Genomic DNA, 23,835 nt, shown 5'->3' with positions numbered 1-23,835 from the left:
ATATGTTGTAAAGTATCAAGATTATGAGTGAGGATTTACTCGTCTCCAGGGCCACTGAAACTTACCTAGGTAACTATATATTTCCAAGGCTCCAAGCTTATTCATCACCCTACCTACGTACGTCAAAAAATCTAGTAATTATTCGTACACAGAACGGTTCTGAATTATATCTAGGTATGCTTTTTACTAATTCCATTTTAACGGTTCAACTGTAAGATATTATTGCTGCACCTGCCTTTACGATTGATGATAAACTTGACGGAATACCAATCAATCTACAAAAAGCCAATTTGTAGCATCGAGCGGCGTGTACGAAAACATAGACAGCACTCCGATTGTATCCAACCGATCACTTTTTGCCATTGGCTTTTGCCCCATTGGTATCCGGCGAAGCCCAGTCGTAGAAAATAGTTGGGGTAAAGTCAACGGCTACCCCATCTTCCATGAGGGCTCTTATCTGACTCTCGAGACGCAGGTGATGCGGATCGTCATGGATGTAGTAATTCCGATCCTTTTGACTCGCAAACTCCATGACAAATCCATGTGTCATACCTTTCTGGAGAAATATGTTAATGCCAGAGGCATGGATACTCAGACAGGAGCAAGCTCACGTTTCCTCCCTCTTCGACGGAGTTATCAATTCCGCCTTTAATGGACAACATATATGGTTTACCCGTGTCGGGATGGACGCAGTTCTCCTTCAAACCCAGCAAATCAAGGAAAGTCTAAAAGGAGACGAGCAAGGAGTTAGAAATCAGATAATAACATATATCGATTCCCTGTGGCTATTTTCGTCTCACCTTTGCCTTGGCCTCTCTAGTCACCTCGCTATCGGGCTTGAATTTCAAGAAGAGACAATGTGTGACAGACATGACTGTGGGTGGTAGAAATGGTTAAAAATTGAATAGAAAAGGTAGTTCAGGTTGCTGTTTTCGAATTGTGTGTTGGTATGACTTGGATCATCTTGATTCTTATATCTCTCTTGGTGGAGTCGTCTCTGTGGCAATATAGACATTCTCCCTTGACTGCATTCAGCTCAGACTTAAATTTGGTTTCAAATGAATGACTATCAGACTCAGTTCTGGCCAGGCCTAGTCTGATACTGTGACACATGTGTGGATATAATTGCACTTGACTGTAGAGAGGATGTGGACTCAGTCTTAATGCCAGAACCAAGGAAGTATGTCATTTACCGGCTGGTTTATCCCGTATCATAACATCTTTGTGCCACTGAGACTTTCCTTTTGGTCCCAAATACAACAGTCTGAACTGGTAGAGATGAATTGAATGCGGTAATTGCCTGTCTTGAAAATATGAAGTATGAGGATGTAAAGCCTACATCATGAGCTAGAGGAGTACGCTGGATAGCAGGTTGAAGTATTATGGCAAGGATATTCACGACAGCGAAATGTTATGAAACCGGAAATCATCGGTATAATCAGCTTCTTCTATCCGGGAGGAATGTTCATACCTGCGTATCTAACTATAGTTGATGACAGCTGCACTTTGGAGTAGCATTGGGAAGAACATCCATCGTCATCCTGTCCATGAACAGAGTTTTTTTTTGAGATTCCCTTTTTTGATCCATGGTCGTAAACGTGGATATATTTAGAGTCATTTCACAATTCCAGAGTCAGCAGGTGGAGTCAAACGTCTCTACTTGCTGACGAACGCAGATGTTACATTTCTAGGATAAAGAAACCTACTAGTGTAGATGAGGTTGTAGAGAGGCAGGGCCAGGTGTCATTGTTCGGTCACAAAAATGATGACGAAGCAAAATTTATTCAGAGTCTCGCAAATGTAGTTTTTCAATTGTAATCCTACTTCTCCGCTTTTCTTCCCACGGTCCGTGATCCTTTTTGTCTCACTTCTTGTCTTGAAAGCGTATTCGCGCTTAAGAAAGTGTCACAAGCATCACCAGGTGGATACGATAAGTTTAATACTTCTATTGCCTTTGCCAATGTCAGATCTGATGTAATAGCACATAGAGCTTCAAAGAATGCTACGTTACATACTGCATGGCCCTTTCCTCGGCAGATGACTCTCTACAGACCCCCCCCCCCACAGACGTAAGAGACTATCAGCAATAGAATAAAGATTTACAAAGGCCATTTTAGGAGTGATCGTTTATATTATGTTTTCCAGTAAATGACAGTACATCGCTTGATTCGCCACCGATCGAAACGATTACAGCTTGACATCTGTGTACACACAGACATGGGAACGACTTCTGTGAATAGGTGCTATGATTATTTACTCTTGTCTTGCCTTATCAATGGCCTTTTGAAGTTCTTGGGCAAATTGATCCCGAGTCCATCCGAATCCTGGTTCCACACGACCTGTGTAGTCTGTAGAATAGCGGTCTTCCTCGTTGAAACATCCATATGTACCAAGCATGATGTACCCCATCGTACTGCGTCGATCCTGGACTCCCTTGGCGGTGTCTTCGTCCCAGAGTTTCTTACCTTGCTCGTAGAAGTCATCCAAACTCACGTTTTTGGCCGTCCAGGTTTGGTATTCCAACTCATTGAGGGTATTCAGGAGATCATTGCAGCTAATAATATAATCTGCAAAGTACGCCTGTCGGTCCTGGTAGGCCTTAGGGTCTTTTAGTACACGTATCGTAGCCCGACCGACAACATCAAGAGCTGCATAAGCGTTACGCTGGTTGCCTGAACCAAAGATCGTCACCTGCCTTGCCTTAGCATCCACCCAGAAGATGCCGTTATCGATTGCTAGTAGAAATTTAATTAGTATTGAGTAAACTAAGTTTCCCTCTATAATAGAATCCCTAATCTGTAACATACCCCAGTCAAAGAAGGCCCCAGTGAGGATGGCGGTCCAGTGCAGGGAATCTCGTTGCTGGATGAGCTGCTTGGTGACCTTATGCGCTTCCACCTTATCGTCATAAATTCGAAGCTCGTGGATATGCTCATTCAGATAGTTGCCGCTAAAATCGGGTGTGATAATGTGTCGTACCGATTCTGTTTCGACCGCTGCCTGAACGATCTTGTCCTGGTGCACGACTCCGCTAGGGTTTAGAGCCTCGACGACGGCATGCTGACCTTCGAAAGCCTTCTTTAGTGAGTTGACCGAGCTGTAGTCGACGTCGCCAACCTCGCGTAGGCGACTCGACTCAGGGAACGGCCGAGACGAACTGCCTCCTATACGTCTGACAATCGTCACGTAGAAGGAGCCATCGTCGAGAAGGGCCTTGACAATTTCTTTACCAACCAACCCAGTCGCCTGACCCATTGATAATGTAAGTTTATACCTCCAATGGCGGGGGGGGGGCTGGGGACGGGAACATCTCGTACCCCAAGGACAACGACATTTCGGATGTCAGACATGATCGTTTCAGATGTTCTTAGCAGAGCAAAATTTGTTCACACGGCTTAGTTGGGATGCACAGATTTAGGAACCGGTGAGTTGTGGGTGATTTGGACATCAGTGTGAAGTGCGAGGCTGGGCTCTATATGTAAGGGCCATCCTTACTGAAGGATGCATACATACCCTGCATATCGAGTGTGTCGTCAACCACAAAACCCGATCGCCGGGGACGTAGAGTTTGGAGAGATCAACATCGGACTTTAACATATTCAGTTAATGTAGGTGTAACGATACACAAGTTTCGCCACCAATGACCTTGGCTTGGTCCCACACTTCCGATGTCCTTACTGGTAGGATGTAAGTCGCAGGCTTGTGATCGATCGTAAATTTGAATCTTGACGGAGCTTGGGCCTCGTGACAAAAAAAAAATACCGGTTTTCAAGGATGGTAGTCCAGCCAATGGATTTCGCTGGCTATGACCAGGGTGTGTGGAGGGGCGCGGACTTCTGCATAGAGCTCGAAATTCTCGTCCGAAGTTGAACGTGCTTGAATTATTTACACACACATATCTCTACTATCCACCATAGGATTTGGGATGGTAGGTTTAGAGTGTCGCTTGACCTGAGCAGCGACATCCCAAATTATTACTACATAGACTGGTTCACGTTTAAGGTTTTAACGTTGGTTTTAGTTGGCGTTTTCAGAAGGTTTTAGTAGACTTCTAGATGGATTAGGGTTTATTGGAATGCTTCTCTAGTGCTGTGGATGGTGCATGTAAAGAATTCCCTGAACAATAATTCACTAATTCTCAAGGCATAGGGCTATTTAATATGTAGATGCAATGGATCTGTTTCATTTCAAATACGATATCAAGAGGAAGTAGAGGGAAAACTGGTCTATGGTGGCTGTGACGAAGAATATATTAGAGAGCATGGAAAGGCGGAGTAATATGCAATACTCCTAGATGACAATCCGCCACCTGCTATAATTTAGACTCGGAGGTAGATAGATCTAGAATCGCTTTCGATACCCTTCAATTGCCTGTATGGCAAACACAGTCGACACCCCGCGATTTCCAATGGAGATGTTCTTAGACGCATATGTGTACATCGCCCCAGGCTCCCATCCCCCGTCCACACATTGCATGGCCAGCAGGCGATTCATTCCACGAACATCCCGTATACCCATCTCGTTGCAGGAAATCAGGCGCATGACAAGTGCGATAGGATCGGCAGGTAGACCCAGTCGTTCCTTCAGGCGTTCGCGAAGAAGTTGTCGCAGCTCTTCGAAAATACCGCCGAGGTGTGGCACATGCCGAAGCAGCCGCCCTAAAAAGAACAGAAACTGCTCCGGGTTAGGATAGAACGGGGTTCCATGCATGTACGCACGCTTGATCACCACCTGGCGGATCCATTCCAGCGTCGGCGCGAGTTCATGGCCACGGCCATATGTGTAAAAGAGCGTCAGTACGTTCACACACACGACAGGGTCGATGCGGTTTTTGCGGTCGGTGAAAAAGGTCTGTCTTATCAGCTTTTTTTGGCTTCCCATCGAATAGGGCAAGGGCTAATTACCAAGATGAGGCCATCCTGGTTGACGTATTGTAGCATCCGATCTAGTAATTGATGGGCTTCTTTCTCCTCTATCCCTAGCACAGTGGTGGCCATGGAAGTAGTGTCCAGATCGTCGGGAAAGTTTGATTTTGTAAAGATTGGAGTCCCTGATAAGAAAAGGCATCAATGGGAGAATGATTGGGAATAGGCGGGAGCTGGGCTCTGAGATCAACCCACCTATGAAGAAGTTCCATGTAGAAGATTTGTCCTTATGTTCCAGTTCAATGAGGGTCCTTCAGATCCAAATGTTAGCTATTCGATCAAAAACAAGGCCAGACAAGGAAACTCACTTATCCCCTGTTGCCTCTAGAATCAGCAATTGAGCAAAGTTCTCTTTCATAATGGTGCCGTTTTCACAGACCGAGTGTAGCTGCTTTGCGTGCTGTTGCAGAAAGGATCGTGCTCGCGATAGTGGATCCAGGATCAAATTGTGCAGAATCTGCTCGATCTCCGCGGCAGATGTTGATTTTATGCCCTTCATACCGAGTGACTGCGCCGTCAGAACATTTTCCGGCTCCGGGTCAATAAAGATGATTTCGTGCGGCGACTTAGAAGTGCTTTGAAGCACATGGCGAAAGCATCGTAGCTCAGGCTTGCGCATCCCCATCTCGGCCGATGTGAAGATATGGTCAAAAATAGTCCAGTCTACCGGCAATGACCGAATGTGGGCATAGTCTTTCTCTGACGCATTAGAGACAGCGTAGATCTGTAGCCGGCCACCTGTCGTAGTCTTTAGGCGACGGAGCTGCTCGAGCAGGTCTGTGTTGACAGTCATAGTCCCCCGGACCTGCGCAAACATAGTATCGATGACACGGGGCGGCAGATTCCACTCTGCCTCCAGATGTCGCTTGTATTCATCGTAGGATATTTCATTACGCTGGTACTGGAGAGTCGAGGAGTAGCATATTAGGGACTGATAAGCCAAGCGCGGTACGGCAGTGAGTTCATCTAATGAAGTTTTCACCACCACATTGAATAGTTCCAGGAGAACGGCTGTATACGTAGATTCGAATTTTTGAATGGCCATCGTGTGATATATTATGTAGCACTTGACAAAATGACCTCAATGAGACAAAGCGAAACAGGAATCACCAGGTCTTCATGTACATGATTGATTTAAGTCTCACGGTAATTTGTCCTTGATGAGTTATAGATATATCCCGAACCAGGATTCATGGAACATACTACACGTAAGGAGTACTCGGGAATGATGACTGCTACTGTTCCTATTGTTCTCCTGCACTTATTGTCGATCTTGAAATGTCAATTACATCTTTCAATCGGCAAGCATACGTAAAGTCTTCGTGTCCAGCAAGGGAGACATTGCCAAGTCATGTTACCCTTCAGAGAACAAACAGTGATGGTGTCTTCGATGATGAATGATGGACCAGAACATTCTTGATTGTGTAGCCTGGAGAATCGGGCAAGGGGACGGGGAAAGGAAAGACCGAGTCAACGTCAAGTGCGTGTTCCCACTGCCGTCATCTGTGTCTTAAATGGCCTGCTAGTGAAGAGTGCAGGTGTGGAGTAGATCGCATTCCAGTGTTTACACGGTGAATGAATCCGTCAGTCTGGATGCATGCCTGCTGTGTGAAATCCAGATTCAGCCCATTGAGTAAGGGTTTGCTTAGCCTTGTCCACGAGGGGGGTTCATGGCTCAACGCTTCAAATTATGTGGCTTGTTCCTGGTCAGCTGAATCAGCGCACTCAAAGGGAAATATATACCGTGTTATGGCAATCATAATTCTGGTACCCAGTATGGATTATTCAATAATATTTGATGTTATCGTAATCTATGATCATCGTCTTTCATAGTTAGATTCATCACCGCTGCTATCTGCTATTTAAGAAGGATCTGGAGCAACGGGATATGTCTTTTTGAGTCAAGAAATAACCCCCCCCAAGCTTTTGGAATTTACCACATTCTATGTTCAAAAGCCCTCTCCGTCATACGTTTCCATTTCGCTGCTAGCGGGACGGCCCACTTGCGGCCCGTTATTATTTTCGTCATGGTAGTACAGAGTATGTCGACGCCGATCATGGTGGCCTCGGGCCTCCTTACAGGTAGACCTCAAGTTGGCACGAGAGAAACCCTTCGCCTGGACTACGTACGAGTAATTATAAAGTATTACCTGGCAGTCACCATTTCCCGATGGGCTCTCCGCTGCAGTTCCTAGCGCTGCCCGAAGAATACTTCCTGCCATCGGCGCAAATTTCCGAGCAATGGACTTCAAGCAATTCTTCCATCATCCCTCCTTTACTCTTGCTGACACCAGCTCGGCACGAGCGGTGGGAGTAACCTCACTTTGGCTCATAGTGAGTAATCTCGAATGAGAATATGGAAGGAGAGTTGAGCTCATCTGTCTATCTTGATCTAGGGTTTGGCATGGTTCACCAAGATCCTATACAACATTTACTTGCATCCGCTGGCCAAGTATCCCGGGTCTAAGCTATATGCCGCCTCATCAATCCCCTTGGCAATCGCACAACTTCGAGGCCGATGGCATCTTTTTGTGCAGGCGGCGCATGAAAAGTACGGCCCCGTCGTGCGCCTGGGACCATCGGAGCTCTCGTACATATCTGCCCCCGCTTGGAATGATATCTACGCTCGACGCGGAGTCAAGGCACCGTTACCCCGAGACCGTACCTTCTTCAACGACATGCTGGTAGACCCTGGGTCCATAACCATGGCCGACGACACCAATCACGGGCGGATACGGCGGTCGCTGGCGCCGGCCTTTTCGCAGAAGGCATTGTTAGAACAGGAATCGATCATACAGGGAAATGTTGACCTGCTATTGGACCAGCTACAAAAGCGTGCGCAGCAGGGCTTGGCATCTGATCTACGAGCGTGGAACAATTATGCAACGTTTGATCTGATTGGGGACCTGGCATTTGGTGACACGTTTGGATGCCTCAAGACCTCCGAATTTCATGAGTGGGTGAAAATGGTGCTAGACTACTTTTACGTGGCCACCCTGTTGCAGGTTGTACACCGCTTCCGGCCGCTGAACAGGCTGCTCGTGATGATGCTTCCTGCCTCGCTTGTGGAAGAGAAGGAGAAGCACACGCGCATGGCCCTCGAAAAGGTGCGCACCCGCACGTCTACTACCGTCGAGCGATCGGATTTTATCCACTACATGCAAAAGGCCGTCGAGCTGGGCAGCATCACAAATCACGAGCTAGAGAACCAGGCCAGCATTCTCATCCTGGCTGGCAGCGAGACGACCTCCATCGCCTTGACCTATGCCATATACTTCTTGATCACTCATCAGGATACGATGCGGAAATTACGTGCTGAATTGACTCGGAACTTCCAGAACGAGCGGGACATCACTCTCATCACAGTAAATCAACTGGAGTACCTGCAGGCCGTCCTGCAGGAGACTCTACGCATGCGCCCACCGATTACAAACGGCTTTCCGCGCCAGACTCCCAAAGAGGGTGCCATAATTGATGGCCAATTCGTGCCAGGAACGGTACGTCCTTGTTCCATTTATTTTCGTTATATATTCCAGCTGACAGGGGTTTTCTTTTTCTTTTCAGACAGTGGTAAACATCAGTCATTGGGCCGCGTACCAATCCTCGGCCAATTTTCTTTATCCAGACCAGTTCCGACCAGAGCGATGGACGGGTGACAAGCAATTCGACGGTGACTCAAAGGACTGTTTTCAACCGTTCTCCGTCGGCCCTCGGAACTGTATCGGCAAAAAGTTCGCTTACGATAGTATGAAACTCATCCTAGCCCGCATGCTATGGCGGTTCGACGTGGCACTGGAAGGCGATGTTAGTAAAGGAGGAAAGAATGACACCTGGGTTTCTGGCCATGACTCGTTTGTCTCGTGGAATGTGCCCCCTTTGAATATATCCCTAACTCCACGGCAGTAGGTTTTAATCTGGTGTTTCCCCTTCTTCTTTTCTCTTCTACGATCTTGTGCCTTGTATTGTTTCCACCTTCCTCTAATATATTCCTGCATTAAAAACAACATGGATCTCAAGAGGATACCTGAAAACGAGAAAGGCTGTCTTGCTTGCCATATTTCGAATTAGAAATCTAAGAGCTTCTACGATGGCAGGTTGTATGGGTACTTTTTCGCTTTTGCTTGTACTTTTCGAAACACCTTTTTTTGCATAACTCCGACCGAGTCAGCAAAGGTAATATCCCATTCAAAGTCTTGGCTTGTTATCCCATGATACATAAGTGGATCGCATATCCAGGTACGGTGTAAGCGAGGCCGTCAAGTGTCAAACATCGATTGTCGTAACTGCTTGATTGTTGAGATCCAGTAGGTACTATTGTAGTAGTTATATCAGTAAGTACTCAAGTGACTTTTACAGCATCACTTTTGGGAGTCCTAGAGCAAGGCATAGAGGTAATAAATAATCAAATTGTAGAATTCTAACGCTAAGCTCGTGAACATAAAGAGTGTGGGCCGCAATGTATGGTGAACGTAATATGGCTTTTCCCGTCATCGAAATAATCGACCAGAAAATTGACCGAAACTCGCACTGTTATAGTAACTCCCTCAAGGTTCAACCAAATCAACCGGCTTGACAGCAACCTGAACAGGCACCTTAGCCTCATCGAGCACCCGAGCATGGGTATCCTTCACCAAAATCTGGGGGCTGTCATGCATTAAGGCCATAACGGCCTTTATCTCACCCAGGAAGGCCTGGACCTGTGTGTCGTCGATGACTTCTCGGTCAAACTTTGCCGTCAGCGTCACTGAATCCGCTGAAAGCCAGCATGCCAGCATCAGTGCCCATTGTGCTCGCATGCGATCCGTGATCATCTGCCACCGCTTAAACAGACCGGGGAAGTCCTGCGATGTGTCTGGTTGTATGAGCAACAGGGTCTGGAATTGGCCTGCGGCAGCGGCGCCAGGATTGAGAGCAGCGATATCGCGCGCTTCTATGCCTTCATAAGACATCATTTCCAGAGCCTGTAGCTTCATGCGCTGTAGACTCGCCCCCAGACTAATCTCCTCATCCAGGCGCACTCGGATAGGCAAGATGGTCGCCGCTGGCGCCGCCATCGCTGCGATATCATGCACAGGCGCCCCGCGGCGAGCCATAGTGAAGCCAAAGGCGACGTCCGGCACGTTGATATGCCACGAAGTTGCGATCGCCAGGGCCAGGGCCAACTTGTTCGAGGCGGTAAACTCATCAGGGACCAGGGGTACGTGCTGGTGCAGTTCGGAGTTCTCCAGAGATTGATGGAGTGAAGAAGGTAGCGGTGGGAATACTCTACCGTGGAAACCGTCAAACATGTTGTTCCAGAACTGCCGGGTGGACGACTCGATCTCCCGGGTCCATTTGACAAACGCGCTGTATGGTATGACGGCTGGTGAAGATGGAATTTCCGCACGGTACTCGTGGTCCATATGTTGAAAGAGCTGTGTGAGGGTGTATAGATCATATAAAACATGATGCAGTATCACTACCAGGATGTCCTTATTCGGACTTAAAGCCGCACGCGCCTGGCGTTGCCCAATTCCCCAGATATCTGCGTACTGGACATTGTAGTTTTCGAGACTTGTTGGGCGGTCCAGGGGAATCTGTTCACGGACAACCGCTTGGAGCCACCGCTCCACTCCAGCCTCGATAATTCGCGTGCGCAGGATGGGATGGCAGGCTACCACGTGTTTCCAGGCCTGCGCCAGTCGGTCCACGTCCAAGTCAGCAGGCATGTCAAACTGCATCCGCAGGGTATAGTTTCCCAGCCGCTGCACTGACGGCCGGATTATGCGTTCCTGTAGCACCGTGCAAGGGTAGATGTCCTCTATAATCCTGCCAGGAGCCAGATGACACTGATCTCGTGCCGCCTGAAGAACAGTAGTTCTCTCGATAGATGATAGCTGAGCGAATGGCTCAACTAGCGGCAGCAGCTGCTGACCAGCGGATTCCATGGTTGCCAGCTGTGCCAGATCCGCCAGCGTGGGATGGTTGAATACGTCCGGCACGGTGAAGTTGGCCAGCCCAGGGGTATGGTGGACCTTACCCACGAGTTTCATTGCTAGTAGAGAATCGCCGCCGAGCGATACCCACGAGTCGTTGCGCCCAATATTGAGTCGAGCGACCCCGAGGATGTCGGCCCAGAGTCCTTGCATGGTCCCCTCCGCTGCACCGATCGGCATCGCCTTGTTGGCTGTGGAGATGCCGCTGTAGAGCGACAACTGGTCGACGGTGAGCTGCGCTGCCTGCTCGCGAAGGTGCCTGCGGTCTGTCTTGCCTGTTTTGGTCATAGGGATGCGATTGAGGCGGAGATACAGATCTGGGATCATATATCGCGGCACGCTCCGTCGTACTTGTGACTGTAAATCCCGGATCTGTGCTCTAAAGGCCTCATCTGCCTGGCCAAACAGTTGCTCCTCATTATCATGAGATGGCGCGAGAATGAAGATACTCAGCGACGGCGATCGGTTAGGGGGCACGACAACCTCAGCAACAATCTCAGGATGGCCTGGAACATGCTGCCGGACATGATGCTCGACCTCGGTCAGCTCAATGCGCTGGCCACGCAGCTTCACCTGCGTGTCCTTCCTGCCTATGAAGTACAGTGTTCCATCCAACTGGTACCGGACCAGATCGCCCGTCTTATACATCAGTCGATCCGAGATCCGGTTCGCGGGCAGCCAGGGTGGATTCTGGATGAAGGCCCTGGCATTCTGCTCCGGATTATTGAGGTAACGTTGGCTGACTATTTGCCCATCTAGGACCAGTTCACCCGTCGCACCCACAGGCATTAGTTGCGTGTGGTCGTGCTCGTCAACCACCCAGCACGTTATCCCATACGCACGGCCGAGAGTAGCCAATGGTGTGGATGGTGCGAAAGAGGACTGGATAGTGACGGCGATGGAGCATTCCGCAGGCCCATAAATGCCGACCACATGCACATGGGAGCTCCAAGCATCAAGATCACGGCGTGCAAGACTCTCCCCCCCGAGGACTATGTATCTCAGTGACGGCACATTGCGAGGATTCAGGATGCGCGCCACCGAAGGGGTGAGCTGCACCCAATTTGCCTGTAACTTGTTGATGGTCTCCTCCAGACGATTCTGACGGTCGTCATCTGAGGGCACACAGAGACAACCACCCGGCAGGATGGACCAATATTGGTCGTAGACGCCCACATCGAAAGAATATGAGGCAAACTGCAGCACCCGTGCGTGCGGGCCCAGCTGCAGGGCATCCTTATATGCCAGTAAGGCAGATGTCATAGCTGCATGGGTCAGAACGGCCCCTTTGGGCTTGCCGGTCGAGCCCGAAGTGAAGACGACATAGAGAGGATGATGTGGCTGGATCTTGACCGATGGCACCGGCTGTCCCTCGGCTACTTGCGCGAGCTTTTCCAAGCGGTCGTCAAGGATGACGACTAGCAGTCCATCAGCCAACTGGCTTGCAAGCTCTGCGCGTGCCGGCGAGCTGAGCACCAGGTGTGCGCCGAGATCATTTGTGATCTCCTGCAAGCGAGAAAGTGGATGGGAGGGATCCAGGAGCGCAAAGGCACCGCCAGCCTTGGTCACAGCGTAGACTGCAATCGTAGTCCAGCATGACTTGTCTGAGCAGATTGGTACAAAAATTTCGGGGCCAACACCCCGCCGTACAAGCAGCCGGGCCAGCATGGAGGACTTCACATCGAGTTCGTGGAATGTTAAGTTGCCATCCCACGCCTCGACGGCCGTTGCGTTTGGCTTCTCCTTGCAAACGCGCTCGAACAGCTCGTCGGCACACACTCTCTGTGTTTCTGCGACAGTGCCATTCCACTCGGCCAGTTGCTGGCGATCGGAAGTGCTAAGGTTCTCCGCTTCAGGTAGTTCAATCGCGGCCATGGTGTATAATAATAGATGTGTTGAAGCAAGTGAAGACGCAATCACGAAGTTACTGGCTGAGCTAGGGTAACAGCAATCAAATAATATCTCGATATCGTTGGAGAAAATAGGGGGGATTGTGAACGTCATCCAAATTCTATGGGAACGCTTCTCATCTCAGTTTTAGCTGCGCCCGATGATTCCCTGGCGACCTTCACGTCTGCTGTGTAACGAGATCTTCATGCTAGGGATAAGCAAGGAGGAACTCGGGCTCTCATACGTGATCTATCGTACTTACAGGAGAGAGATCGCAAGCAACACTGTTGTCAATCAAGTACTCGTCAACACAAAACAAGTTTACGTGGCAGTCTCTACTATGCACTCGATATTGCCAAGCCTGGAAAAAATGACCAACTTCTCCTCATTATATTTTATTTTTCGCAGACCCTTCACCGTATTGTTTACTGCAGTAGCGGTATAGACCCGGTGTTCTACAAACAATAGCTACTCCGACATCTATACGGAACAATTCGACAAGGCAGCGAAGGAGCCACACATCTCTATAGCCCCTTTCACATCCCAAATAGGCCGCCGCCAGAAATACCAAAAGCTATGTACCTTGATCAAAATATAGATAGATATTGTCTCTATATGGGATGAGATCTCAGACGAGAATCATACAAGCCCGTTTTTACCTACATTTCCTATCCCTCAAAACTATCTGCCGTCTACATTCACTTAGATAGACAACAACAAAAATTTGACTATGAGGAAGCTTGATTTCATCTTTTCCTAGTCGGGAACTTTCAAGATTAGAGAAGTGTCCTGGGTTTCCTAACAATATGAAGCGCTACCAGTCATTTAGCACAAAGCCCTAAAAACAACCCCAATCCTCAACGATAACAGTAATAGATGAAGGACCTACTACATCAATTTGATATAATGTCAGAACCTCGAGAAATCGCGGTCTTAACTCGATTCAGAATGCCATCAATATCGGTATCTCTTTTAGCAAAGGCCATGTCAATCAGCGCCCGACGCGCCTCGTCACGCGGCTTAAAGATGGCTGGGAATGGTACCGGTCGCAACAGAGCTCCCAATTCCTGCAGATTATAAGGGTCAATCTTAGCGCGGACCCCGTTCTCGTAGCCGGCTTCGAAGTCGAACGCCCAGAGCAGCCGTGGGACCATGATGTCCAAGGTCTTACGCGCCACATACTGGCCGGGACACACGCGGCGACCATATCCAAAGGCATGTAGCGGCAGATTTGGATTCTCCAGCCAGCGATCCGGACGGAATGACAAGGAATCAGTGTACGTGTCTTCATCCAGATGCGCCGACCAGTGGTTGAACATGAGCACGGAACCCCGGGGTATCTGGTATCCCATGAAGGTGTCATCCTCCGAGCTAGCATGCACTACTCCTCCAGGCGTGATGGGACGCCAGCGCAAAACCTCGTTGATAAACGCGCTAACATACGGCATCTGGGGCAGATCAGCGACAGTGGGTAGCCGCAAAGGTCCCACGACGGCGTCGAGCTCGGTTTGGGCCAGTTGCACCGCATCTGGGAACAAAATAGCAGCCATGGTGCAGAAGCGGAGCACTGTGGAGGTTGAATCGTTGCCAGCCTCGAACAGCACCCCGATCATGTAGAGCACCTCCTTATCAGTAAGTCCACTGGTGTCTTCGGCAGCGTGGACGTGTTTGGTGAAGTTCCAAGCTTTGGTGCGCATGGCGTGGCTCGCATTGGACTGGAATAGACGCATTGCTCGGTCATGGAAGCGGTTTCCCATGCTCTTCCATGGGTTGAGGAAGCTAGGCAGCCGGTTGATGAAGGGGAAAATGTCGACCAGCCAGGTGCCGCCAGCAATCGCTGCGACGAAGTTCTCAGCAATCTTCAGCATTTCATGGAATTCGGGCTCGTCGCCCTGTAGCGGCTTGCCGTACACGAGACTGAAGATGATGCTTGACGTGAAGCGCGTATAGCATCTATTGTACTCATTGGTGTGCATCAGATGGTGTAGCACCCGGATGCTCTCGCTTTCAATGAGCTCGGTGTAGTGCTGCGTTTTTCCCGCCGCCAAGATGGAGTTGTGAATGCGGTTGTGGATCTTCCACTTGGGTCCATAGGGGAGCAGGGCTGTGTGTTTGTTTTGGGTGAGGTTCTCGTTGCCCATCACCATGCGCGGCCGCGAGCTGTAAATGCGCCCGCGTTTGCCGAAGAGCTCTTTGGTAATCTCCATGTTTCCCAGGAGAATAAACGTCTGACTACCCAGGGACAAGCCCACTATTGGGCCATATTTTTTGTGCCATTTGTCAAAAGTATGTATCACCGACCCTGATGGAATCTGGTGAAGATTGCCTATAAAAGGCATCCGAGGGGGGCCGGGGGGGATGTTTTTCGACCTGGTCTTGATCCATAAGGTGGTCAAGAGTACAAGACCGCAGACCAGCGTGGTCAATGAGAGTTCCATAGTTTCTGAATGAGAGATGTACCGCTAAAATTATCGGGTTTTAATGAATGGTCTGATAATTTCCAAGACGTAGAAGATGATTAGATCCGTCATGTTTTTAAGTCAAAGAGCAGGATTAACGGGAATGGTAAGCCAGCTATAGATAGAAGATTACATGAATGCATGACTGTCAGTCGCATCGGTGAATAGACCAAGCAGAGATACGCGCTGTCCCCTCCTGCATGTGTTCTCACCATTCCTTCGCCTAGACCGCAGAAATATATAAACAGAAATATGCAGACAATCCGGAAGGGATCGACTAGATGTCCTACAACCTATTTTCCAGATGTCGTCATTTATACAATCCTTGCATGAAGATTTAGGCATGCATCACCGATCATTATTAAAATTAGGGCAAAAAATGCCAGCCTAGATGATCCCACGCAGACTGGACAACTTCCAATCATCCTGCAACACATGTCTATCTATCTATTGAAGCCGAAAAGGCAGAAAAGTAAGAAAAAGGAAAATGCAAAAAATTAGAGACCCAAGAAGTTGCATCTTTCTTTGACTCGTAGAGCCATTATCAACAACACCCAAAAGCTGCGTTATCTGCTCCCGGGCCTTGGCCGGGTCTGTAAATTGAACGCCATGGATTCCCAGTGAACGAGCCGATTCAATATTCTCCAGCTTGTCGTCCACCATAATCACTTCCTCCGGCTTGCCCGAGATTTCACGCAACACGTGCTTGAAGAATTGAACATCGGGCTTACGCATGCCTGCGTGTCCCGAGGGAAAGACACGGTCAAACAGGGACCAGTCTGCCTCCACCGTCGTTCGCAAGAAGTCGTAGTCCTCTCTGGAGATGTTTGACATTGCATACACCGACAGATTCGGTTTCCTGGCTTTTATCTGGTGAATAAAAGCCGTCATTTTGCGATCTTCGCGTAGTGAATCCCGGGCTTGCTCAAAAGCATTGGCAATTTCCACGGCCGGGAAGCCCAACTCGTCACCTATTTGTTCATAACACGCGTCCCGTGCGAGCAAGCCCTTTTCGTATTCATACCAGGCTGGCATGGAGATGATCTTTCTCATGGTTTTGGGAGAGACCTTGGTGTCTGTCTGCTGAGACCACGTAAATAGGACATCTCCGAGATCGAAAACAATGATGTTGTAGGGAGCCATGATGAGAGCCAAGTGTGCTAATATACAGAGCGCTGGGTTCTTGAGGATTTAGACTTAGCAGTTAGAATACGTAGTTCTTCAGGAAGACTCTCTCTATTGGGAAGACGAAGTGGAACATGTTTTTCGCATGGTGTGGGGATGTCATCCCCTTGCTGCCGTGCTGCGTCTCTGGATGATCGCAGCCCTTGCGGTGTGTTGGCACATTCTACGCAGTTTGGCATGCAGTACTTACCTCCAAGAATGCTATGTAACATCTACAATAAGCCTAGATTGCGTGGAACATCATTAGAGAAAGAGCAGTGTAATATATCTCCAAAACAAGTATCAGATCTACTACCTATTTGACAAGATCTTCTCCCGCCTAAGTACAGCTATCCCCAAGTCCATCCATCATGACCATTCCATCGCATTTACTAACGATAACTCCCCTGGCAGGGAAGACCGCCGTCGTCACCGGCGCTGGCGGTGGTATTGGCAAAGCTATTGCCGTCTTGTTCGCTTCCGCGGGAGCCAATGTTGTAATCGCTGAAATCAACGAGGAAGCTGGCAAGCAAGCAGCGGCTGAAATCCAATCCTCTGGAGGCCACGCTCTGTTTGTGGCTACTGATGTCTCCAAATCGGCAAGCGTACAATCGATGGTTCAGGCGGCCCTCACGCGATTTGGCGGACTTCATGTTGCCGTCAACAATGCAGCGATGCAGTGCGATACAACGCCTGTCTCGGAGCTGGATGAGGACTACTGGAATAAGATCATATCAGTTAACTTCACGGGTGTCGCCCTGTGTCTGAAATGGGAGCTCCAGGCTATGATCGCCCAAGGCTCCGGCGGCTCCATCATCAACATGGCTTCAGCCACAATCCGCAAGCCTGGACCCCAGATGCCCGCGTACACGGCAGCCAAGCATGGGGTTCTAGGTTTAACCAGATCTGCGGCTATGGAGAACGGAGTGCACAAAATTCGGGTCAATGCCCTGAGCCCGGGGGGCACCATGACCGAACTGACGGCCACAGGGCTCGAAAAACTCGGTCTCACCGAGGCTGACATGGCCTCGCGCATTGGCGTGCTTGGTCGATTCGCAAAGCCAGAGGAGATTGCGCACGCGGCCCTGTGGCTAGCCCTGGACACGTCCTCTTATATAACGGGGGCTTTTATGCCGGTAGATGCTGGGTATGATCTGGTTTAGGATAATAATCAGGATTCCATCCCGGGGATTAAAGCATTCCGTGGTTGTTACCCTATGACTTACACACTCTGTTATGAAATAAAAGAATTTGTTTAAAGTATCATCTCCCACACATTATTTTCCTTCAATTGTTAATACTGGTATCCCAGTAGTATCATCAGAAGCTTCATTCACCGTCTTGACCTAAGGCGGTACTACCTGGGCCATTACTCCTTGAGTGAGCGAGAGAGGGCACATATTCCCTTTCCACGTTGCCCTTGAGTGATCAGTCGATCTTCATACAATGATTAACTCCGTTCTTTTTCGGACAGAAACCTTATAGACTCGTCAAGTCACGTATCAAGATCCTAATGTGGAAATACGAGTCCTTCTAATCTCCCAACATTCTTGTCCTTCGTCTTGTCCCCCTTGCTTTTTGGCTTTCAGGCCGATAAAACAGAAGAAATGCCTCTCCGGCCTCGTATCTCAGTAAGAAAATTTTTCCCATCAACTTTCTGTTTTACGGCGGTCCCTATTTTTTTCAAGGTTATATTAAACTTCGTCGCAATGGGCTCTCTCGACACCGCGTTGGCGATGAAAATCAAAACATTCACCTTGGATGATATCCCCAACGCTATCGCCATGAACTACGCCGCTTTTCCAGGCGCAGAATCGCAGAAGATGATGCCAGACACGGCCGGGGCCCGGCAGTGGTGGCTCGACGTCTACCGGCACGACTATGTGAACCGGCGGCAGCACTCACAGTTCGTCAAAGTCGTGGAGACTGTTGGGGGATCTATGGTTGCGTACGCTCGCTGGGACCGAGCCAGCCTTGAAGAGCGAGGGCCACGGTATCCCGCGTGGCATGCGGATATGAATCACGCAGCGTGCAATCAGTTCATAGAACATTCCGATGGGACTAGGAAACGGATCATGGGGGCGGATCCGCATTATTGTACGTGAACTCCGATGCGCTATGAAGCAAAGCTGACAGTATATATGTAGTTCTGGACACAGTTGTCACGCATCCGGATCACCAGGGCAAGGGGGCCGGATCGATGCTGGTCAAATGGGGCTGTGATCTGGCTGACCAGGAGGGAGTTGCTGCGTATGTGGATGCTTCTGAGGAAGGGGCATCATTGTACAAGAGATTTGGATTTGAAGCTCGCCGTACTCCGGATAACGAGTATGCGGTGTTGGTTCGAAAGGCAAGATCAGTTTGAGATAATTCAAGTCACCACATTTCAGTTCGGAGTGAGAGTTTAGCATAAGGCTATATTTTTCAGTCTAAACTGAAATAATTTTTATTTCTTTAATAATAGATCTAAATCCTTTATATCTCTAGTTAAACTAGGTAACTCTTTTGTAGAGGCGTTAACAATAGGAAAGTTGGGAACTGAGTATCCAGCCAACTAAACGCTGTCCACTAATATTAACTATGCCGTAGCTTTCTTTATATTCTATCAGTAATGAGCTTCTGATTTACTTTGACGTTATTGATTTATTTATTATTCTAATTGTTGTGCTCAATATGTCCCTTTGGTCTATTATATTAGCCTGCCTTCACACTTAGGCTGGAAAGTCTATAATAAAATAACTAATAGTACTAAAATAGAAATAACCTTATATAAAACTACAAAAGACATAGACCACTATATATAAGGGAATATTTCTTATATAACCAATCTAAAAAATGCTTTCTTTTCTTCTTTCCCTTCTCATATTTGGTTTTCTCGCTGCAGAGTACTCTTAGTGTAGGAATTGACTCGTTGTCACAATATATATGTATGTGAACAGAACTACCCGTTGCGTTTAAATACATTGTAATTGTCTAAATTAGCTGTATATTGGGAAGTAAGTTGTATGATGGTTATTATTATGTGGAATATCTTTTACAGTGCTAACCATCCCACCTGGTCACAAGAGGCTTATAATCAGAATGCTTAATTTTGAAAAGTGCCACCCATAAAGGCTAAGTAGGAATGCTTGCGGTTGCCCAGTTAGTTTATATATCCCAAGATATCTTGGGATAAAGACTGAACGTAGAAGAGAGATATTAAACCTCGAAGTGAATCGATTCATGGGATTGAGATCATTTGCAAAGCTCCACAACGCAAGTCAGTACTGATATTAGAGTGACATAATAGTGAAACCACATGTACAAAAATAAAAGCAATCAAATAATTAAACTTGCAGGGTGATATCAGAACTTTCATGACACATTAGTTTCCATGTTTCTTTTCTGTACCATAATACCATAACCATCATATTTCCCACGGAACGCCGGCTCCAAACAATTGTCGTGAAGAAGCTCGATTAATGACTTATAATTGATACCTTTTGCTTCAAGGGGTAAGGTAGCAAGGGCGGACAAACCATCGAACAGTATGTCACATCTCATCAACAGCCACTGGAACATCTCCCATAATACCAGAATCATTCCACTTTCCGACATCGACGTTGTACCTTGGATCCACATTACGCGCCACGAACGAATTCCGTCTTCCAGGCTCCATAGTAGCTGCCCAGGTGAGAGTGCAAATTCGAACATCTCTCAGATCGTCCACGAGATCGAAAGATCCTTGTGGTCCCGAAATCGATCCGTTCTCTCCACAGGCGCAAATATGGCGTATGCCATTGTTGTGACGGATGCTCCCATCGCCAACATCATCGGTAGTTAGGACATCATTTTTATTACCCTCTACGTAGAATTCTCCACTGCGCAAAGATTAGAAAATTTCACAGCCATAGGTGAAACGGTAAAATACCTTCGCAGTTTGACATTTTCAAGCCGAATGTCATATCTCATCTTGTCCTGAATCTTGATGTTGAGGTATTGCTGATCTGCTGAGGCCATATTGACTTTGTGGATAACGGCTGCGAGGTAGTGCTGAATCAATAAATGTGAATTAATTAGTGAATAACTTCTATACGATTAAGTCGGAGGGATTGTACTCTATATAGCATATACCAGAATGACAATCTATGATGTGATGTCCTTATAGAACCGTGGATCAGCTGTGAGTGCCATGGTTCATGTTTTCTTAGTGATGGTCCCGCCCGTGTGATGCTGGCTACGTCACATGTTAAGCTTGCGTGTGTAATCAATCATATACGTTAGATACGCCATATTAATTTATTTAGTCAGAAATGTCAACTTGCTCCATGGTTATTCAAAGTTGACTGGTCGCCACTTACACAACTGGCCTATAATCACTACTAGTAGCGGTCAAATGATTTTTTTCTTAAACTGTAATCGCTATGGCATGATTTTCTGACTGTTATGCTCAAGTGTAAGATAAATCAACATCTCTGGAATAAATATTGGTCATATGATGCCTCGAAGCCTAAATCGCCGTAACAATGCACGAGAAGCACAAAGAACCGTGGTAGGTCTCATTAACTTGATGTGGCTATCTTCCATACTATCGCCGCTATTCAGGGTTAAGGTCTTAATTTAGTAGTAAGTTTGTCTACAATAGTCCGCCTAACCCAGAGAATTATGCACAAGCATACCAAAGCCTTACGCTACCAAGAGTGGAGAATTGCCATAAAAGATTGAAAAGGTATTTTTTGAAGGTGTAGGTCGGCATGATACTCTCACTCCTTCACCCTATCAAATAATTTTAGCATCTCTATCTTCGCCTGCGTATGTGCAAGTTGACAGGGTGTGATCCCTTCTCCGTCTGTCAGATCTGTCCGCACGCCTCGCTGCAACAAGAACCGGACAAAGTCTTCTTGATCGTGCTAGACTAACACATACAGTGCTATGCCAATAGTGTCTTTCGCGAAGTCATAGTCCCACAGGTTGCGTCAGAAGACCTCATTGATGTCGACACCGTGTGCGAGCAGCACGTACAGTATCTATATAGCATTTTCATGGAACGCCGCTGCTCAAAAGCCGCAACTATGCATCCTGTTAGATAATGTTCTTGGACGGATTGAGTAATCTCAAAATCGCTTACCTTATATTCGCAGACCAATAAACGCCTAAATTTTGCTTAATGTTTGATCGGGAATCGACTTTCTATGCTTCGAGGTCGGAGATCATGGCGGTGTTTGCGGTGAGTATCCTAGTTACTAGCGCGGTACGGAGAGACAAACAAAGGGCCAGCTGAGCAATTCAAACTTCATCCTGCAATGTCACACTCCTGCGCCTCCATGTCTTAATCTAGCCCAATTATCCCACTTGTTTTTCATCCATGAATAATGATACCCTAAAGGCTCAATTACCTGGTGGGGCTTCGTGTAATCAGGAAGCACCTCCTCAGTGACTTCCGCGAGAGACCGCTCCTTTGTAAGTCGCTGGCAGTACACAAGTAGGATCTATAATAATACAGGACCACGCACAGACCTCTTTAGATGTATTGCGATCATTCAGCTAGATTATAGTGATGGTTAGCACACTTGACCATGCTGAAAATACGTCAAGTGGAGCGAGTGCTGAGACTAGTGGCTCCCTGCTTAAATAGTTAACATTTAAAAAATATTGATTTTAAATTCTTAATCCTTTATAAAAGGTATAAAAGAAAAGTAAGAGATCTTTATTAATAAAAAATATTTAATAAAGGATATCTGGCATAACTGATCAACATTGTATTGTAGGTTTTGATTGGTCGCTGATCGACAAGTATCAACAAGGATCTTGGGACAAGATCAGGTATAACTCTGTACTGTACTACTGTATCTAAAGCCTGGGCAACCACATGTATATGGTGTGCTCCGTCTGCAACTACTATTTAGCCCCCACTTGCAGGTGCATGTTCTAGTACACGAATTCTGGTGCCCACCACTTACCTGTATGTACTAGCCGTGCTGTATCACCAAATCTCCGCCCTACACTCCCTCTCTGAAGTAAATCTGCAGTGGTACATTATTGAAAATAGCGAGATTAGTTAATCAAGCCATGACCAATAGCTACCACCAAATCCACCTCTCTGCCTTATTTAGCTTACTCCCGGTAGCAATCCGGACTTCTCGCTTTTTTCCTTCCCAGCAATAATATTCAACATAACAAAGTCGCAAGCTGTTTTCAAGTCAGACTCACCTCCACTATGTCTTCAGCGAACACCCCGGTGGTAGTCATCGTTCCCGGTGCCTTCGGCACACCTCAAGGCTTCGAGAGATTGCTACCGTATCTGACCAGAGCCGGATACGCAACACATCCAGGATCATACCCTAGTTGCAATCCTTCTGACCCGGCCAAAGTGTCCTCTCCTCAGGATATCGCTTTCTTGCGCGAAAACGTATTGCTCCCTCTTTTGAATGACCATGGTAAAGATGTCGTCATCGTCGCACACTCATACGGGGGTGTTGTTGCAGGTGGTGCAGCAAAAGGACTTGCGAAGGGGACCAGAAGAGCCCAAGGTCAATATACTGGCATCATCGGTCTTATTTACGTGGCGGGCAATATTACTCTTGATGGGGAATCTCTCTTCAGTGCTGTAGGCGGCGCTTACCCTCCTTTTATCAAAGTCAACAAGGTATGGTCTCCACAGAACAACCGCGATCATAACCATAGGGTATTAATATTTTGTTCCCAGCCATCTCAGGGGCTTGCTGTCATCGAACCGGCGATGGAGATTTTGTATAATGACTGCGATCGTGCCCTTGAACCGGAATTGGACAAGCTAATGCAGCCACACGGACTCCGGGCTTTTGAAACACCTGCAACCGCCCCTGCCTGGGCGGAGAGTACGTTTGATGGTAGGAGAGCGTATGTGCGTACATTGGACGACTGTTGTAACCCTTCGTCATTGCAGGGTCTGTGGCTGGAGAAGTCCAAGGTCGAATGGGAAGTTGTGGACTTTAAGACTGGACACATGCCATTTGTGAGCCAGCCTCGGGCTTTGGCGGAGCAGATTATCAAGTTCATTGATGGTTTTATTGCAAAGTAAATGGTGATGTATCCAGTATCTATAGCATGGTACAGAACTCGGAATACACACCAGTCAAGCTGACTTGCTCTGTAAATAATTACCAGCTAGCCATTCCTGGGCCTGGCACTTTACACTTGCGGCATGGGAAAATTGCAATAGAGGAGAGATATTCTAATTTACTTTCAAATAATATACCTGAAGTCCTTAAGAAATATACTTTTAGGAAATATTAAATTTATAAGAGAATAGCAGTTTTGGTGTCTTGCAAGGGTACGGATAGAATTTATTCCAGCACCTCCCAGTGGGGCGGTTTTATCTACGAGCATTCGCCGCTCAACGAGTATACAAAAAGAACGGATTCTTCCTATCCGTTATAGCTGCAAAGGCGAAGCGACTCTTCA

General features: G+C 47.6%; 11 protein-coding genes across 11 annotated transcripts; 4 read left to right on the top strand and 7 right to left on the bottom strand.

The window, feature by feature from the left end:
- Positions 1 to 349: 349 nt before the first annotated feature.
- On the bottom strand, positions 350 to 872 carry TRUGW13939_04800 (uncharacterized protein; the record flags this gene model as incomplete). The annotated part of the gene is made up of 3 exons (XM_035487967.1): positions 350 to 556; positions 612 to 725; positions 801 to 872. The coding sequence occupies 3 exons, from the start codon at positions 870 to 872 to the stop codon at positions 350 to 352; spliced, it is 393 nt and encodes a 130-aa protein (XP_035343860.1).
- Positions 873 to 2,253: 1,381 nt separating this feature from the next.
- TRUGW13939_04799 (uncharacterized protein) lies at positions 2,254 to 3,350 on the bottom strand (the record flags this gene model as incomplete). Its single annotated transcript, XM_035487966.1, has 3 exons — positions 2,254 to 2,735; positions 2,808 to 3,246; positions 3,303 to 3,350. 3 exons carry the CDS (start codon positions 3,348 to 3,350, stop codon positions 2,254 to 2,256), a joined length of 969 nt encoding a protein of 322 aa, XP_035343859.1.
- Positions 3,351 to 4,341: 991 nt separating this feature from the next.
- On the bottom strand, positions 4,342 to 5,970 carry TRUGW13939_04798 (uncharacterized protein; the record flags this gene model as incomplete). Its single annotated transcript, XM_035487965.1, has 4 exons — positions 4,342 to 4,851; positions 4,905 to 5,050; positions 5,121 to 5,176; positions 5,234 to 5,970. 4 exons carry the CDS (start codon positions 5,968 to 5,970, stop codon positions 4,342 to 4,344), a joined length of 1,449 nt encoding a protein of 482 aa, XP_035343858.1.
- Positions 5,971 to 7,166: 1,196 nt separating this feature from the next.
- On the top strand, positions 7,167 to 8,831 carry TRUGW13939_04797 (uncharacterized protein; the record flags this gene model as incomplete). The annotated part of the gene is made up of 3 exons (XM_035487964.1): positions 7,167 to 7,259; positions 7,322 to 8,422; positions 8,490 to 8,831. The coding sequence occupies 3 exons, from the start codon at positions 7,167 to 7,169 to the stop codon at positions 8,829 to 8,831; spliced, it is 1,536 nt and encodes a 511-aa protein (XP_035343857.1).
- Positions 8,832 to 9,469: 638 nt separating this feature from the next.
- TRUGW13939_04796 (uncharacterized protein) lies at positions 9,470 to 12,775 on the bottom strand (the record flags this gene model as incomplete). The annotated part of the gene is made up of 1 exon (XM_035487963.1): positions 9,470 to 12,775. One exon carries the CDS (start codon positions 12,773 to 12,775, stop codon positions 9,470 to 9,472), a length of 3,306 nt encoding a protein of 1,101 aa, XP_035343856.1.
- A 908-nt stretch (positions 12,776 to 13,683) lies between these two features.
- On the bottom strand, positions 13,684 to 14,997 carry TRUGW13939_04795 (uncharacterized protein; the record flags this gene model as incomplete). The annotated part of the gene is made up of 1 exon (XM_035487962.1): positions 13,684 to 14,997. One exon carries the CDS (start codon positions 14,995 to 14,997, stop codon positions 13,684 to 13,686), a length of 1,314 nt encoding a protein of 437 aa, XP_035343855.1.
- Positions 14,998 to 15,696: 699 nt separating this feature from the next.
- Positions 15,697 to 16,392, bottom strand: TRUGW13939_04794 (uncharacterized protein; the record flags this gene model as incomplete). The annotated part of the gene is made up of 1 exon (XM_035487961.1): positions 15,697 to 16,392. One exon carries the CDS (start codon positions 16,390 to 16,392, stop codon positions 15,697 to 15,699), a length of 696 nt encoding a protein of 231 aa, XP_035343854.1.
- A 392-nt stretch (positions 16,393 to 16,784) lies between these two features.
- Positions 16,785 to 17,576, top strand: TRUGW13939_04793 (uncharacterized protein; the record flags this gene model as incomplete). Its single annotated transcript, XM_035487960.1, has 1 exon — positions 16,785 to 17,576. The coding sequence occupies one exon, from the start codon at positions 16,785 to 16,787 to the stop codon at positions 17,574 to 17,576; it is 792 nt and encodes a 263-aa protein (XP_035343853.1).
- A 546-nt stretch (positions 17,577 to 18,122) lies between these two features.
- On the top strand, positions 18,123 to 18,778 carry TRUGW13939_04792 (uncharacterized protein; the record flags this gene model as incomplete). Its single annotated transcript, XM_035487959.1, has 2 exons — positions 18,123 to 18,510; positions 18,561 to 18,778. 2 exons carry the CDS (start codon positions 18,123 to 18,125, stop codon positions 18,776 to 18,778), a joined length of 606 nt encoding a protein of 201 aa, XP_035343852.1.
- A 1,167-nt stretch (positions 18,779 to 19,945) lies between these two features.
- Positions 19,946 to 20,412, bottom strand: TRUGW13939_04791 (uncharacterized protein; the record flags this gene model as incomplete). The annotated part of the gene is made up of 2 exons (XM_035487958.1): positions 19,946 to 20,273; positions 20,324 to 20,412. The coding sequence occupies 2 exons, from the start codon at positions 20,410 to 20,412 to the stop codon at positions 19,946 to 19,948; spliced, it is 417 nt and encodes a 138-aa protein (XP_035343851.1).
- Positions 20,413 to 22,609: 2,197 nt separating this feature from the next.
- On the top strand, positions 22,610 to 23,452 carry TRUGW13939_04790 (uncharacterized protein; the record flags this gene model as incomplete). The annotated part of the gene is made up of 2 exons (XM_035487957.1): positions 22,610 to 23,038; positions 23,099 to 23,452. 2 exons carry the CDS (start codon positions 22,610 to 22,612, stop codon positions 23,450 to 23,452), a joined length of 783 nt encoding a protein of 260 aa, XP_035343850.1.
- Positions 23,453 to 23,835: the final 383 nt, after the last annotated feature.

The sequence above is a fragment of the Talaromyces rugulosus genome, chromosome II (genome assembly GCF_013368755.1).
Source record: "Talaromyces rugulosus chromosome II, complete sequence".
Lineage (NCBI taxonomy): Eukaryota > Fungi > Ascomycota > Eurotiomycetes > Eurotiales > Trichocomaceae > Talaromyces > Talaromyces rugulosus.
Note: the sequence above shows the minus strand (reverse complement) of the source record. Positions and strands in the feature narration are given on the sequence as shown.